Source organism: Stenella coeruleoalba (genome assembly GCF_951394435.1).
Source record: "Stenella coeruleoalba genome assembly, chromosome: 15".
In the NCBI taxonomy this organism is placed as follows: Eukaryota; Metazoa; Chordata; class Mammalia; order Artiodactyla; family Delphinidae; genus Stenella; species Stenella coeruleoalba.
Genome location: NC_137161.1, coordinates 42,886,496 through 42,901,130, shown reverse-complemented (window position 1 = coordinate 42,901,130; position 14,635 = coordinate 42,886,496). Strand labels below are relative to the sequence as shown.

The following is a 14,635-nucleotide window of genomic DNA, read 5'->3' as shown; positions in this document are numbered from 1 at the left end:
GGAGCCTGAAGATGTGACTGAATTGCTGCAATCTCATGAAAAAACTTTAATGGACGAGGAGTTGCTTCTTATGGATGAGCAAAGAAAGTGGTTCCTTGAGATGGAATCTGCTCCTGGTGAGGATGCTGTGAAGACTGTTGAAATGACAACAAAGGACTTAGAATATTACATAAACTTGGTTCATAAAGCAGCGTTTGAGAGGATTGACTCCAATCTGAGTCTGTGGTTTAGACGCTATCAAATAGCATTGCATGCTACAGAGAAATTGTTCAGGAAAGGAAGGGTCAGTTGGCAAGGTAAACTTCTCTGTTGTCCTATATTAAGAAATTGCCGTAGCCACTGCAGTCAGCAGCCGTCAACATTGAGGCAAGACCCTCCACCAGCAGAAAGATTACCGCTTGCTGAAGGCTCAGATGATGGTTAGCAGTTTTTAGCAATAAAGTATTTTAAAATTAAGGTACGTACCTTGTTTTTTTAGACATAATGCTATTGAACATTTTAAACATAACTTTGATACGCTCTGAGAAACAACAGAATTCGTGTGACTCATTGTGTTGTGATATTCGCTTTATTGCTGTGGTCTGGACCCAACCTGCGGCGTGTCCAAGGTCCGCCTGTATATTTGGGTTGAGGCTCTCTCCATGAGCCCTGGCTTACCTTAGTGGAAAATGGTATTTAGATACTGTAATTTGGCCATAAGATTCTAGGCCTTTTCAGAGGACAAAGCTAGGGAGTACTTTTTTTTTTCAATTTCAGATAAAGTTCATGTTAGCATTTCCCACTTAGACTCAGGACTACAGAGGTTTTACCTAGCCTCAGCAATCTGTGAAAGAAAAATTCAGCTGAGTGAATTTGAAGATCTAATTGGCTTTATTCAGTGATTCATGAATCTGACAGCATCCCACCTAGAAAGCTGAAAGGCCCTGCCAGGAGCTGTGCAAAATAGAAGGCTTTTACGGGCAGAAGGAGGGTGTGATAAGGAAGTTAAAAAAGTGGATTATTTCAGGCAAAGTCAGCTTCCCTTGGAGACAGCAGGGGGGTCTTACCAGGCAAGTTACCATATTAGTGTAGACCAGGAAATTCCAGACTGATTGCTTCAAGATTTACTCCTGGGAGAGGCTGAAGCTACATTAAGTAAGGTGTTAAATCCTGGTGGGGCTTAGCATAAGTGACTGCATTTTGGCCCTATAGTTTCTTTTCTTCTTTTTTTTTTTTTTTTGCGGTACGTGGGCCTCTCACCGCTGTGGCCTCTCCCGTTGCGGAGAACGGGCTCTGGATGCGCAGGCTCAGCGGCCATGGCTCACGGGCCCAGCCTTTCCGCGGCACGTGGGATCCCCCCAGATCGGGGCACGAACCCGCGTCCTCTGCATCGGCGGACTCTCAACCACTGCGCCACCAGGGAAGGCCCCCTATAGTTTCTTTTTAACGAATCTAATGTTTGTATCTCCTTTCAACCAAAATCCTTGGTCCTCAGCGGCAGCAACATAATTACTCATGTATTATCCCACAATACACAAACAGAAATCCCAGGATAACTACACTTATCACCAAAAATATGATTCCTGAACCCACAATATCTTTGCTCTGTAGTTCTTTTTCTCCTTAGGCTAGATTCGCCCGCCTAAGGAATTAGCACATGAGGTCTTTTCTCACCATGCGGCACACAGGTTCATTTACTTCAACTTACTTTTGTGTTTTAGGTTATTTAATAAAAATAATTTTGTTTTATTTTTGTGTAACTTATTTTCATCATTCTAAAGATGATCTATATAGATCAAGGTGTTTTTCTAGAAATCTAGCTTCTCTCCCTGTCTCTTCCACTTCATCTTCTTTCTCCATAGGTAACCTTTCGAAAAATAAATACACTATCCTTTTTATCTTTAAATACAAGTAGCATCCCGTGTATACTTTTCTCCACCTCACATTTCCCACTTAACGAACCCTGGCCTCCGTCCACAGCAGTACATAGAGACCTTCCTCATTCCTTTGCCAGGGACATCCCACTCCATTGTGTGGGTGTAGTCTCATTTCTTTCAGAGAACTGTACTTTTTAGGATTTCTCTTAACTTCCTGTTCTGGTGTCTTCTCGGAATTACATTTTCTGGATGGGTATAGAAAGGAGGTGGGGGGAGGGGACAGTGCCCTGGCTGCTTCTAGAAGCAGCACCTGGTTGTGAGCACGACTCCTGTTTCTTCTTAGTTCTCATCCTGGATGGAGGGATATGGTGACTTTCTTCTGTTCCGGGTGGGTGGGGCTTCTCTTTTATCCGAGTCACACAGTGTCCCTGGTTTCTGTCATTTCACATAGACTCCTTTTGACTCACAGGTAGACGTTCTTCCAGGGTTCGCCAACACAGTATTTTCAGTCTTAAGTTTTTGATGGTGGCATCTGTTTTGTGCGTCCTCAAGTTTACGTTCGTAAGGTTTCAGGACGGGGGTGTATCAGAGATTGTGCTTCACGTGCCATTTAAAAACAAACTGCCATATGTAAAAAGTAAATACAACAAATATTGTAAAAACAGTCTTTTCTCTCCTAACCAACGCTGAATTATTTGTGTTGCAGGGAAAAAGACTTGGAAGCCAAATTCATTATTCAAATGGAGAAAAGCAAAACAACAATCACAAACTTAAAGGCAAGTAGCGGCCTGGGCTGGCTCCAGTTCTGTGAGTTGTGTGTTTGTTTCCGCGTCCAACGGCTTGTGGGTAAATACAACACATCTGCTGTTTCCACAGCCCTCCTTTCTCTGTTCAGTCCACCACGTCAGCTTGCACTTGGCTTGGGCTTGGTCACAAAGCAAAAGGGTTGATGCTTTGTCTCCTGTCCCGTCCCTGGTTTCGCTGACCTGAGAGCCGGGCCTGAGCCGCAGCTCTGGGAGGTGACCTCATGGGTTTAGCCCCGACCCAGGCGTTTCTATCCTGTATCCTGTGGTGGATCCTTAGCCTGGCAGTTGGCTCATTGTGAATTATTAAAGAAGCTTTGGCCCTAGATTTGTTTTCATTTTTAATGAAAATAATTTTGTAAACTTTGCAAGAGAAGCTGGTATTATTATTCAAAACTCAGAGGATGAAAAATTTAAAAAACTGAAATTTTTTTCTGGAAAAAAGAAAATTGAAAAAAAAAATCCCAGAATTTTCTGAGATGGTGAGTTCTTTTTGTACTTAAAGTATCCTGTTTTTCTTTCTTTGGTTAGTGAATTTGTTAAGGACCTTGAATACTTTTCACTTAGGGGAAAAATAAGTGTGTAAAATCAATAATAAAGAAATCATGTGCCTTATGAACCCAACCCCATCCTCCTCCGATAGTTGTCATTAGCTCACAGGTTTGGGTTTCAGAGGCCTGGTGCCCCACGGCCAAGTGCAGATCAGTCTCTGGTTGGATTTCTGTTAATTCGTGGCTCAAGGGACTGGACGCTTTGAAATCCAGTTTCAAAGTCGTGCAACTTGATCCCCAGTGATAGAAGCTGGGGAATGTGCCCATCTTCGCATGGGCCGTGCTCTGGGCATTTCGAGAGGCCTCCTCTGAGGCTCTGGTGCCCCTTGGCCTGAGGCATTCTCCAGTGGAATGTCTTTCTTTCTCCGCTGCCCGCAGTTCTACCTTCTGGCTCTGCTTGGCCCGCACCTGGCTTTCCCTCCTTTGACCTCCCACATCTTCTCACGGTCACTTGTTCTTTCTCTGCTGTTGGTTACCTCTGCTTTGCTCTTCTTCGTATACCTTTGTGTGCTCACAGTGCTGCGGTCAAAGTCATTCAAACATCATATTTACCGGAACGGAGTGGAGAGACCCATGGCCTTGGATGAATCTCCTTCCTTTGTGTGTTATGGAATCTGTTTTCCTTGATTACTCTGTTGCTTTTTGAGTTTTACAAAACATTGCCTTGTCTGATATAACCAGAATAGATGCCTGGATTTTTAAACATTTTAATAATAAGAACCTTAAACAATTTTTTTTTTTATAGTATGTATACTATAGTATCTGAATTATGTTGGAAAATAGGATGCCCATTACATTTACTCCGCATATGTCCAGGGAGCTGTGTGAGGCCTTGGTGGCATATGAAGATTTTTAAACATGGTTTTTGCTTCGATTTTGGTACATAGCAAGGTAGACAAGATGTACGCAACCATATGCAATAGACTCATAATACAATGTGTCCTGGGAGAGTCGTCTCTCAGAGGTGGGAGAATTACTTCTGGATGCAGTGCCCAAGGGGAGCTTTGTGGAAGAGGAGGCCTCTGACCTGCAGTTTTCAGTGGGGCCACAGGATCACACAACTGCTTTCACATTGTCATCTCTGTGAACAGCACGCTGTGGAGTTGTGCAGACTCCAGCAATAAAAAGCATTGAAGTCAGAAAAACATAGCGTCTGGCTGGAGTGTCAGGTTCATATAAGGTAATCATGATAAAATGTCCAGAAAAGTAGCCTTGGGTCATATCGTAGGAGCCTGAATTGCTGGGAGGAGTTGAGGTTTGCTTGCTTGTTCATTCATTCCTTCATTCATTCAGGAGGTGAGGAATTAAATGGATTTGAGCCAGGGTATAAATAATGGAAAATGGTGATCATTTGTGTGCTTTTTATGAAGTTTTTTTCTTGAATTGGACAGATTACTTGTTTGCTGACAGTGCTCTTCACATTATTATTTTCCTCTTACATTGTTGTTATTATTGTCATAATCATCTCTTTCTAGATACCAGAAGGAGGGACTGGGGACTCAGGAAGAGAACGGACCAAGACCTTCACCTATGACTTTTCTTTTTATTCTGCTGATACACAAAGTCCAGATTATGTTTCACAAGAAATGGTATGGTATTTTCAAAATCTCTGTTTTGGTTTATTTTCATATTGAGAAAAACATGCCTACCCTAAAATTCTTTAAAACATCTTGCTAAATTTTTTGTGAATATGATTTATGTAAAATTAGCCTTTGCTAACTTAGCTTTTTGCTTATTATATAGCACCATTTATCTTAAGCCTGAGATGAATTCCATCCCCAAAAGGTTGATTTTTTTTTTTTTAAAACTTCTGAGCGTGATGATCATAATTTTTGTTTCAAAACTTGGCAGTGATTACTGTTTTAAAGGAGCTTTGCAAGTAAAGCATTTTTCGGGGGGACATTTACAGGCATACTTCATTTTACTGTGCTCGATGTTAACGCTTTTTTGCAAATTGAAGGTTGAGGCAATCCCGTGTCGAGTCTGTTGGTGCCATTTTTCCAACAGCATTTGTTCACTTCGTGTTTCTGTGTCACATTTTGGTAATTCTCGCAATATTTTAAACTCTTTCATTAGTAGTATGTTCGATCAATGATCTATCATGTTACTGTTGCAAAAAGATTACGACTTGTTGAAGGCTCAGATGATGGTTAGCATTTTTTAGCAAGTATTTTTTAATTAAGGTATGTATGTTATTTTTTAGACAAAATGCTGCTACACACTTAATAGACTACAGTATCGTATAAACATAACTTTTATTTGCACAGGGAACCAAAACATTTGTGTGCCTCGCTTTATTGCTGTGGTCTGAACTGAATCCGCAGGAGCTCTGATGTCTGCCTGTGTGTACTGCTAAGCCTGACACATAACTCAGTTGGCCTTGAGTCCTGCTGCGATGCAGAGCTTTAGGAGGTACACTTCACACCCAAGTCACATTCCCCCTGCTTGGATGGATCATTGTAGGTTCTAGAAAGAAAGATTCTAGAAAGCAAGATCGTTTTGTTCAGAATCTTTCTAGAACCTAGAATGAAGCTGGAATTTGTCCAGGAAACCTGTGCTGTAGGCTTTTGTGATCTGAAATGTAGACATGACATGGGCAGATGAGAACAGACCTGAAGATCCTCCCAGGGGACCGTCGCTTGATGGTGTGTCATGTGACCAGAAGGACTAGTGTATTTCCCTGGGTGGGGCAAGCAGGGTGTTGGAGCAGAGCGGGGTTCTGGTGAAACACGGTGTGGGGTAGGGGGGAGAGCATGCCCGCATGGCGGGGCTTCTCCCTGGCTTGTTAACAGCTCCTTAAGAGGCATGGCTTCAGGTCTCCAGGTCTTAAAGCGAACGTGAATTCCTGTCCTGCCCGCCCAGGCTTGTGACCCACGCGATGGCATCTTGAAGTGGTATCCTGGTGTAGGTTCTTGTAACTTGGTGTGTCCACGTATTAGAATCTCAGCGTTGCCTGGGAAAGTGTTAGAAATGCAGAATTTCAGGAACTACTCCAGACCTACTGAATCAAACTGCATTTTTCAGCAAGATCCCCAGGTGAGTTGCACAATCCTTAGCATTTGAGAAATGTAGTTGGTTTAGGAATGGTTTGTGGAGGAGGCTGGCTTCCTGAGGCGATGTAAGTGTTGGGAGTTCAGATTGGCTGTGAACGTGGAGAAGTTGTTCCAAGGAGAGGGCTGGGGGAGTGATAGTATCTACAAGTTGTTGATTCAGTATTGGGGAAACATAGGAAGGACAACAGCAGTAGGAATGGGGGCCATGAGGAGAGATGGGGTGCTGGGCATGAGAGAGGGGCCGGGAGAGGAAAGGTGAACTAATGCTGCTGGAGTTTGCAGGGGAATCAGAAACGCTGCTTGGTGCTCAGGGGTGCTGCCTCGTTTAATCCTCACAAGAACCAATTGAGGTCGACTTTAGCTCCATTTTTCTTTGTCAAGGAGACTCAGCTTAAATAACCTTCTCAAGTCTGTAGGTCTAATCGACTGAATAGTAGCAGAGTTGAGATCCTGGGGCTGAGGTATACGGCGGTGTAGATACCCCTGGAAGGTCTTAAGGGTTTAAGGATTGGTGTGTTCTCAGTGACAGGTGGACAGGGCAGCCCTGTTGAATGAATAAATGGATGAGCGAGTGAGCGAAGATGACTTTGGTCCTGAGGCACGTGGATCAGTCAGTGTTGGTAGCTAGGAGTCTGGTGAGGAACAGAATGTTGCAGCTAGTGGAATCCAGATTTTGGCTTTCAGGTAGGAATGCAAATGAAGTGGCTGGTACGAGGGAGTTTAAGGGAAAAGCTGGTTCATTACATGGTCCTCAGAACATCTTCATTAGAGGATGAATGAGGGCCATGAAGGTTTCCCTCCTAAGTTACCCAGCGAGCGGCTGCATTTTCCCCCCTGTTTAACCTGGATTTGAGGCCTTTTGGGGACAGGGGCTGTGCCGAGGGAAAGCCCAGGGACGGGAGTGGTGGCGTGGACAGCAGGGCCTGGCTCCCTGGAGATGCTCAGCAGGCGTTTGTTGACTGAGAGGCCTCGTCTACGGGTGGGTAGTTCATTTATGGAACAGGTCACATATCCTGGGTTCAGTGAGAGTCAAGGTCAGGGAAGCAGTAACACGTTTAGCTCTTTTTTTTTTTTTTTTTTTGCAGTACGCGGGCCTCTCACTGTTGTGGCCTCTCCCGCCGCGGAGCACAGGCTCTGGACGCGCAGGCTCAGCGGCCATGGCTCACGGGCCCAGCTGCTCCGCGGCACATGGGATCCTTCCAGACCAGGGCACGAACCCGTGTCCCCTGCATCGGCAGGCGGACTCTCAACCACTGCGCCACCAGGGAAGCCCACGTTTAGCTCTTTTGGGAGTTAAAAATAGCTGCCCAGAGTTTAAAAATAGTTTGAGAAGGAAAAGAGTTTTCAGCTGCGGAGGAGACTTTCCACTGCAGGTGTCCGCGCTTCAGAGGCTTTGGCTCCTTTACTCTGGAACCCAAAGTCAAGGAACAGTCTCGGGTTATTTATATCGTACATTCAGTTCAAAACTGAAAAAGCCTTTGAGATATGTTAGTAAACACTGCTTTCTAGCAGAACCACGTGTTAATAAAACCAGCAGAGATCCAGGAACACTCCTAGTGGTTTTTTTCCCCTCTTTTCCAGTTTTATTGAGAAATAATTGAAATACACCTCTGTATAAGTCTAAGGTGTACAGCATGAGGGTTCGCTTTACGTATCTTGTGAAACAATTATCGCAATAGGTTTAATTAATAACCATCCTCTCATATAGATACAATAAAAAGAAAAGGAAAAAAAATTCCTCCTTGTGACGAGAACTCTTAGGATCTACTCTCATAACAACTTTCCTGTGTATCATGCAGCAGTGTGAACTGTAGTCATCATTGTTGTATATTATATTCCTAGCGCTTATTTCTCCTGTAACTGTAAGTTTGTACCTCTTGACCTCCTTCTTCCAAGTCTCCCTCCCCCAGCCTCCCGCCTCTGGTAACCACAAATCCGATCTCTTTTTCTGTGAGTTTGGCATTTTTGGGAAAACACCTATTTTTTAGACACTCTGTTAAAGAGAAGGTAATCTTCCTCATCTCTAATTTGAATAGCTGGTGTTATATCGACTGAAGTTTTCATGCTGCTGGATCCTGCACAGGAACTGAACCGACAGTTCTCACCCCTGCTGTAAACGGGCAGTTGCAGGCTTAGTGTGATGTCGGCCCTTGTCTTTTTCTTCTTTTTAAAAATCATTTAAATGAAGAGGCATCTTGAGACAATATATCATGCCCATTACTATAGTACAAGTCAAGTTTCCCATAATGTTAAACAAATTCCAAATAAGATGACCGTTACTATTTCTTCCTTCCAAATTAATGTTAGATTTAGAAAAAAAATCAGTGAGCCATTTAAGTCCATACTCGTGTCAATTAAAGACCATTAAGTAAGGTCTAATTTTCTTAATTGTTCTCCAGACTACAAAGGGAGGCTTTGATCTCGCACTGCCTGTTCCTTGATTCGACTCCGGAGAAACTTGAAACCTAAAATTTCCCAGTTGACAGCTGGATGGAGAGTCTTTTGTTTTCACAGCGCCCTCTTGTGGGCACTTCCCCTCAAGCGAGGCCCTGCGATGCCTCCCTTTGCTCTGTAAGTCAGCGCTGTAGCCTCTCAGACAAGCAGCGAAGTGGCTCTCGGGGACCCTGGCCAGGAGGGCAGGACATCAGCCAGTCGAGCAGCCCCTTCCTTCCCCACCTCGGTTTGGTAGACGATGGTAAATCAGTCCTTGGTGGGAGCTGCAGTGGGGTAGCCGGTTTTCCCTGCTGGGAACCCCGTAGGTGTGGGCACCGTCCTGCTGCGTCTCTGGGTCCCCAACCGACTTGAAGCTGGGACCAAGCCAGGCCTGGGTCTCAGCGCCTCCGGACCTGCATTTTCTAGGCCTGTCGTGCGGTCACGTCCACCAGTGCCAGGCCCCCCGCCCCCTCCGGGGCCCCCTGAGGCTGGAGGAACTCCAGCTGAGTTAGCTTTCTAGAGACTAAATGAGGAGTAAAGTAGCAGGTGTGGATTTTAACCCTGGGGAAGAGTTCCATTTTGAAAACTTTGGGGTTTGGTTTAAATATGATATTTTCCATGACTGTTTTAGCCTCAGACAAAAGTATGAGAGAAGAGCCTTCCTTTATTCTTCCAGAAGCTTTTGGAAGGCTCTTCTTTCTCTCCAGTGGCACTCTGTGAAGTGGTTAAAAGTGACATCTGCCTTTTGGTTTTTGTCTAATCAGAAAGCATTAAAGAAATATTTAATTTTCCTCCTACTCCATATATAGTGGTGAACATGAACCTCAGATGGTTAGTCTGGAGCCCAGAGTCCCCCTGGGATTCCTGGTTCTGCTTCTTCACAGAGGGGTGTGTGTGTGTGTGTGTGTGTGTGTGTGTGTGTGTGTGTGTGTGTGTGTGTGTGTGTGTGTGCGCGCGCGCGCGCGTGTGTGTGGTCTGTCGGGGGAGGCCCTTCCACGTAGGGTTGGGGCTTCCAGATTGATGTCGAGAGCGTGGGAAGAGGACTCGGCGTCTACTCCTGCAGAAGCGCAGGCTTTGGCTTCAGGGAGGCCGGATGCAGATCCCACTCTGCCGCCCTCTGTGTGCCCAGTGACCTAACCTCTCCCCCTGGACAGTGGATCTAGGACACTACTCGCCCCGAGGGCTGATCACAGACACGGTGTGAGCTGCTCTAGTTGAAGGTTGAGTTAGTCATCTGAATGTGGGAAAAGGATCAGAAAATATCAGCTCGTAAAGCTGAAACGGATGAAACTTAACTCAGAATGAAGGAGAGTAATGAGAGGGTCCTCTGTGGAAGCGGCTGGGTTGGAAGGATAGTCTGTACGTCTTTGACGCCACCGAGGAGACGAAGTCTAAACAAGATGGCAGGAAGACGGGGCCTGGAGCGTCCCTGGCTGACAAGCTGTGTTGGTAGCAAGGATGTCTGTGTGGGGAGGGCAGAGCACGATGGCCAGTGGTTGTCAGCCCCGTCCCGGGGTGGTATCTGGCTGGAGGGCCCAGATCCCTATGGGGAGACGATGGTGTGTCTTGAGCTGGGCTCACCCGGCATCACTCATGGATACTGAACCCTCCCAAGGGGCTGGTGAGGCTCCCACCCTGGCCTTTGCGGGGGACCCCACACCTTTTCCTGGCTCTGACTGAGAACCTGATCGTATTCCCTCTCCGGTGTCTCTTCAGCTGCTGATGTGCCTTGTTTTTGAAGCAGGGAGGTGTTCTGTGTGCCCTTTGTGTCCTGGTCTCCCCTGCAGGGAGGGGGCGGGGTCCAGTGTGAAGGCAGGAGTGGGTTAGAAAGCTTTGGCTGGTCCCCACCCCAGCTGGGTGTAAGGAGGATGACCAGGCATCTTGATTTGCTTCTTTTACATCGATTGTGTGGGTCAAGTATTTGTCCTTCACCCCCCTTCCATTCCCCAAAGCATCCTAGTGCAGTTGTGTGGTGCGGTGGACGTGAACTCAGGCCACCATAAGTGCCAACCCAGGCCCTACACAGCTCGTCTTCCTGCCCTCTCCATCCTGGGCAAATGTCCAAATAGGAAAATGCGCTGGATTCTGACTCGGGAGAGCCTGGCATCCCAGCCTCACCTGCACCCACTCATCACTCAGCTCTGTGAGAGCCTCCGGAGACTTTGATGAATGGCCGTATCCTTAAAATGATGACATTGATTTGACATGGTTTTTGGGCCGTAACTTTCTGGCTGCTGTGACATTGAATATTTAGTTTCTGGAAGGTCTGATAGCATGAATTACTTTATAAGTTTATTTAATTCTGAAATGGTCAATCGTCACGCTTTAAAATCGTCTTTGTTCCTAGATATGACGTCACTTTGCCTTGTTTACCTTTTTCTATTTCAGGAATTTTTTGTTAACTTAAGTGGGAAAAAGGATGGGGTTGCTTCCTGCTTCATTAAATCAAATGAAGGAAATCAGAAAAGTTTCCTTTTGATTAAAAACGGGGGTATACACTTATTCTGTCGTTAACAGCTCTGTAGTGCTTTATTTACATGGTGTAATCCTTATGAAAGTAGGATTCAAGAACACTGTCAACACTGAAGGAGTTTTTATTAAAATCCATGGTAATTGTATCCTTTGTGGTTTTTTGTTTTTTCTTTTCTTCTTTCAGGTTTTCAAAACCCTTGGCACAGATGTCGTGAAGTCTGCATTTGAAGGTTATAACGCATGTGTCTTTGCATACGGGCAGACCGGATCAGGAAAGTCATACACCATGATGGGAGATTCTGTACGTTGTTTGTGTGGGAAGAAAATTTCTCATTATCTCTCTTTGGACTGATAAAAGTATCTCTTATCTACGTGGTCTGTACTAACTTGCTTTTCATGTTCTGATCATTCTTTAGCAATAAGGTAAAACTCAGTAATAAGTCGGACGAAATTTCCTTTGAGAGATTTTAAATTAGAAATAGTTTTAAGTTTATAAGCATGAATAATGGATGGGAGTCTCAGTTCATTTTCTGTTTCTAAAGGCTTTATAATCTTATCAAAAACGTATGCTGGGCCTACAAGTAATTTATTCTTCTTTTCTGCCAACCCAACAGTTGGAATAAAATTATTGAACTCTGTTCTATTTAAAATTATTCAAAACATTTTTCCCCAAGAAAAATGTAAAAGAAAGAGTCTCTTTGGTGGAAAGGTACTACGGAAATCCAGTGAATACATAAAAAATGTTAGAATTATACAGGTTATGTAGAGTCCACATAGCTATAAATATAGTATGTAGAGTCTAGTAGTTATGCCGTATAAATTAAGAACCTTAAAGTTATACTTGCCCCAAAATATGGCAGAGGAAGAACTAGACGTGATTGTAGGAACTTACCCCATTCTGTGTTTTCTCCAGACCTGGATAGTGCTTGTGTGTTTTACTTTTCTCATGTTGTGGTTTTGAAAACTGTTCACTGAGTCTGAGAGGCGCCAGCCTGTTCTAGATGTGGGGGGACTAGCGGAGGATGGCTGGGTTTCCTGCTGACAGGCTCGGTGGTGCCTTGAATGCTACAGGCTCGATGGTTAGTGGAAGAAGTAATGCATTAAAGGAGGACAGGTCTTTCCAGATGTAAGCCTTTGAGTGCATGTGTCCTGGCTTCTTAAATCCAGGCATTTTCTTTCCAGGAGAAGAAAATAAATGCTGGACAGTGAATCCTCAATGCTGAGAAGTAGGGAAGAATAAGAGAAGAACAGACCATTTCAAGAGTTTCACATTTCCTTTTACCATTACTTCTCTCTTCCTACTTTCCTACTGTGCCTTTGGAGAAAAAAGCGTTCTCTAAAAATGAAATTTACATGTTGATTCCCTCTTAGCTAGTTTATGTAAGTTCAACAAAGCACTCATAAGTTACAGCTGTTTTTCTCTGACCTTACAGTTGAGTACCATTTGGGTATTCTTTTTTATTTTATTTTTTAAAGTAAGAAGAAAAAATGTGGTGAAAGGCCCAATTTTTCGTTATAAGAATTGATACTGATTTAATGGTATCAAGGAAAAAAATTCTCCTAAACCTGTGATGATATATATATATTTATTTTGGGGATGGGAGATTGGGTGAAAGTAGTGAGGGATTTCAGAAGAAAACACTGAAGCCCTAAAGTCTGGCTTTCTAACGAGAACATTTTTACCTCGTCTTTGGTACCATTCTGAAGCTCGTCAGCGTGTCAGTGCCGACCGAAACGTGACTATTTGAAAGCTAGAGAATAAGTCGTCTTATGTTTGCAAGCCATGATTTAGCTGATGAACAGCTGATAACTGTATATTATCATGGTCCCAGCAGGTAGAAATTCGAAAACTCAATCCTCTCATTTCAGAGAGTAGGAAGCAGCCCTGCAGGGGATGAGTGCTGCGCCCTGGGCCCTGGGCCGGGCCTGCAGGCCCCTGGAGTCTGAGTCCACCCCAGCCAATTGCAGATGCAATCGTCGGTTGCTTTTATTTCAAGTGACAGCTGAGGCGTCCCTCCTTCCCACTGCAGGGCGATTCTGGCTTAATACCCCGGATCTGCGAAGGGCTCTTCAGTCGGATAAATGAAACCACCAGATGGGATGAGGCATCTTTTCGAACTGAAGTCAGGTAGGGCCCATGGCCTGAGTAACTGAGTGTGAGCTTGATTTAAGGCACAAGGAGTGGATAAAGTCTTTGGATTCCTTAGGGGAGAGTCTGCCTCTCCCCCTCCTGTGCTGTGCCGGTTGGAAGGCAAGCTTAAAGCACATACATGTTCAGTGACTTCCTTGGGTACCATTTGGATTGGGGTTTGGGAGGCTGGTAGAGGCAACCCGCCTTGGTTGGAAACTAACGAAGGATGCTCATCTCAAATGGAGTGAGCTTTCGACTTTTCAGTGTATACCCACTTGCCTTATTCTTTTATTTGAATAGGATTTGTGTTATTCTTTATGTTGGTAGGATCACTATAAATCTATTATTTAAATAGATCTGGGTGGTTGAGGTGTTTTTTCCTCCTTGAACTTAAACCTGTGTGGGGAGGCAGTTTCGTCAGTGGTTTGGGGGCAGACGTGGCAATCAAGGGTTCTCCTGGCTGCCTGACCCCGCAGAGGCTGTGAGGCCTTGGATAGGTTGTTTAAATCACCCTGAGCCTCTATTGCCTAAAATGGAGATAATAGTAGTACCTACCTCTGGGCTATTGTAGGGATTAAATGAAATAATCCACGTAAAGTGCTGTACCTGATACATGGTTACCACCCATAAATGTATGTTGCTGCTGTTATTGTTGTTGTTATTAATGTCTGAAATCATCTTACTGAATTCAACTCTATTTGAAATTTTTAGCTACTTAGAAATTTATAATGAACGTGTGAGAGATCTACTTAGACGGAAGTCATCCAAAACCTTCAATTTAAGAGTCCGTGAGCATCCAAAAGAAGGACCTTATGTTGAGGGTAAGAGTGAATGTTTTCACAGCCCTATTCTTGGGAATTTTTGTAAAAATAATAGTTTCAGAGAAAAAAAATGTAGGATAATGGCGAGATTTTAAAAATTTATTTTTGGAATCATTATAGTAAAAATTGCATGTGCTGTCACTGCATGATGTTCATTTAATGCGTTTATACTTCACTGGGCATTTGGTGATTTTGTGGGGCTTGCCAATAGATTTCCTCTGGCTTTAAGAACTCCAGGAACTTGTTTTTTCCAAGTTCCCAGGCAAGATAAGCAACCCTACAGCCTGTCTCTTTAAATGGCCTTGCATTTTAGCAGTGTGTTTTTACTGACCTTAATGGTAACATGATTATAGGGCGACTCTGAGACCTCTCGCCTTTGGGAAGCTTGTTTGCAGGTTCCTGTGCTGTGTTCTCGGCCTTTGTATTGTGCTACACTAGTTGTGTCACGGTCCTTTGTGAGGAATGTCTCAGGGAATGACGGGTGAAGGGCTGGCCCTTGCGAATTATTTAAAAAA

The 14,635-nt window shown here is 44.3% G+C and overlaps 1 protein-coding gene across 4 annotated transcripts in view; it reads left to right on the top strand.

Moving 5' to 3' along the window:
• Positions 1 to 14,635, top strand: part of LOC307198911 (kinesin-like protein KIF16B) — a 280,798-nt gene that overhangs the window by 29,516 nt on the left and 236,647 nt on the right. For 3 of the 4 annotated variants that reach the window (XM_079946236.1, XM_079946235.1, XM_079946237.1), the window contains exons 2-6: positions 2,563 to 2,632; positions 4,686 to 4,799; positions 11,353 to 11,469; positions 13,199 to 13,296; positions 14,011 to 14,120. In XM_079946236.1, the coding sequence (XP_079802362.1) occupies positions 2,563 to 2,632; positions 4,686 to 4,799; positions 11,353 to 11,469; positions 13,199 to 13,296; positions 14,011 to 14,120 (509 nt within the window). Of the gene's footprint in view, positions 1 to 2,562; positions 2,633 to 4,685; positions 4,800 to 8,865; positions 8,959 to 11,352; positions 11,470 to 13,198; positions 13,297 to 14,010; positions 14,121 to 14,635 lie in introns of those variants that run through there. The other variant, XM_079946238.1, reaches the window with a different exon arrangement.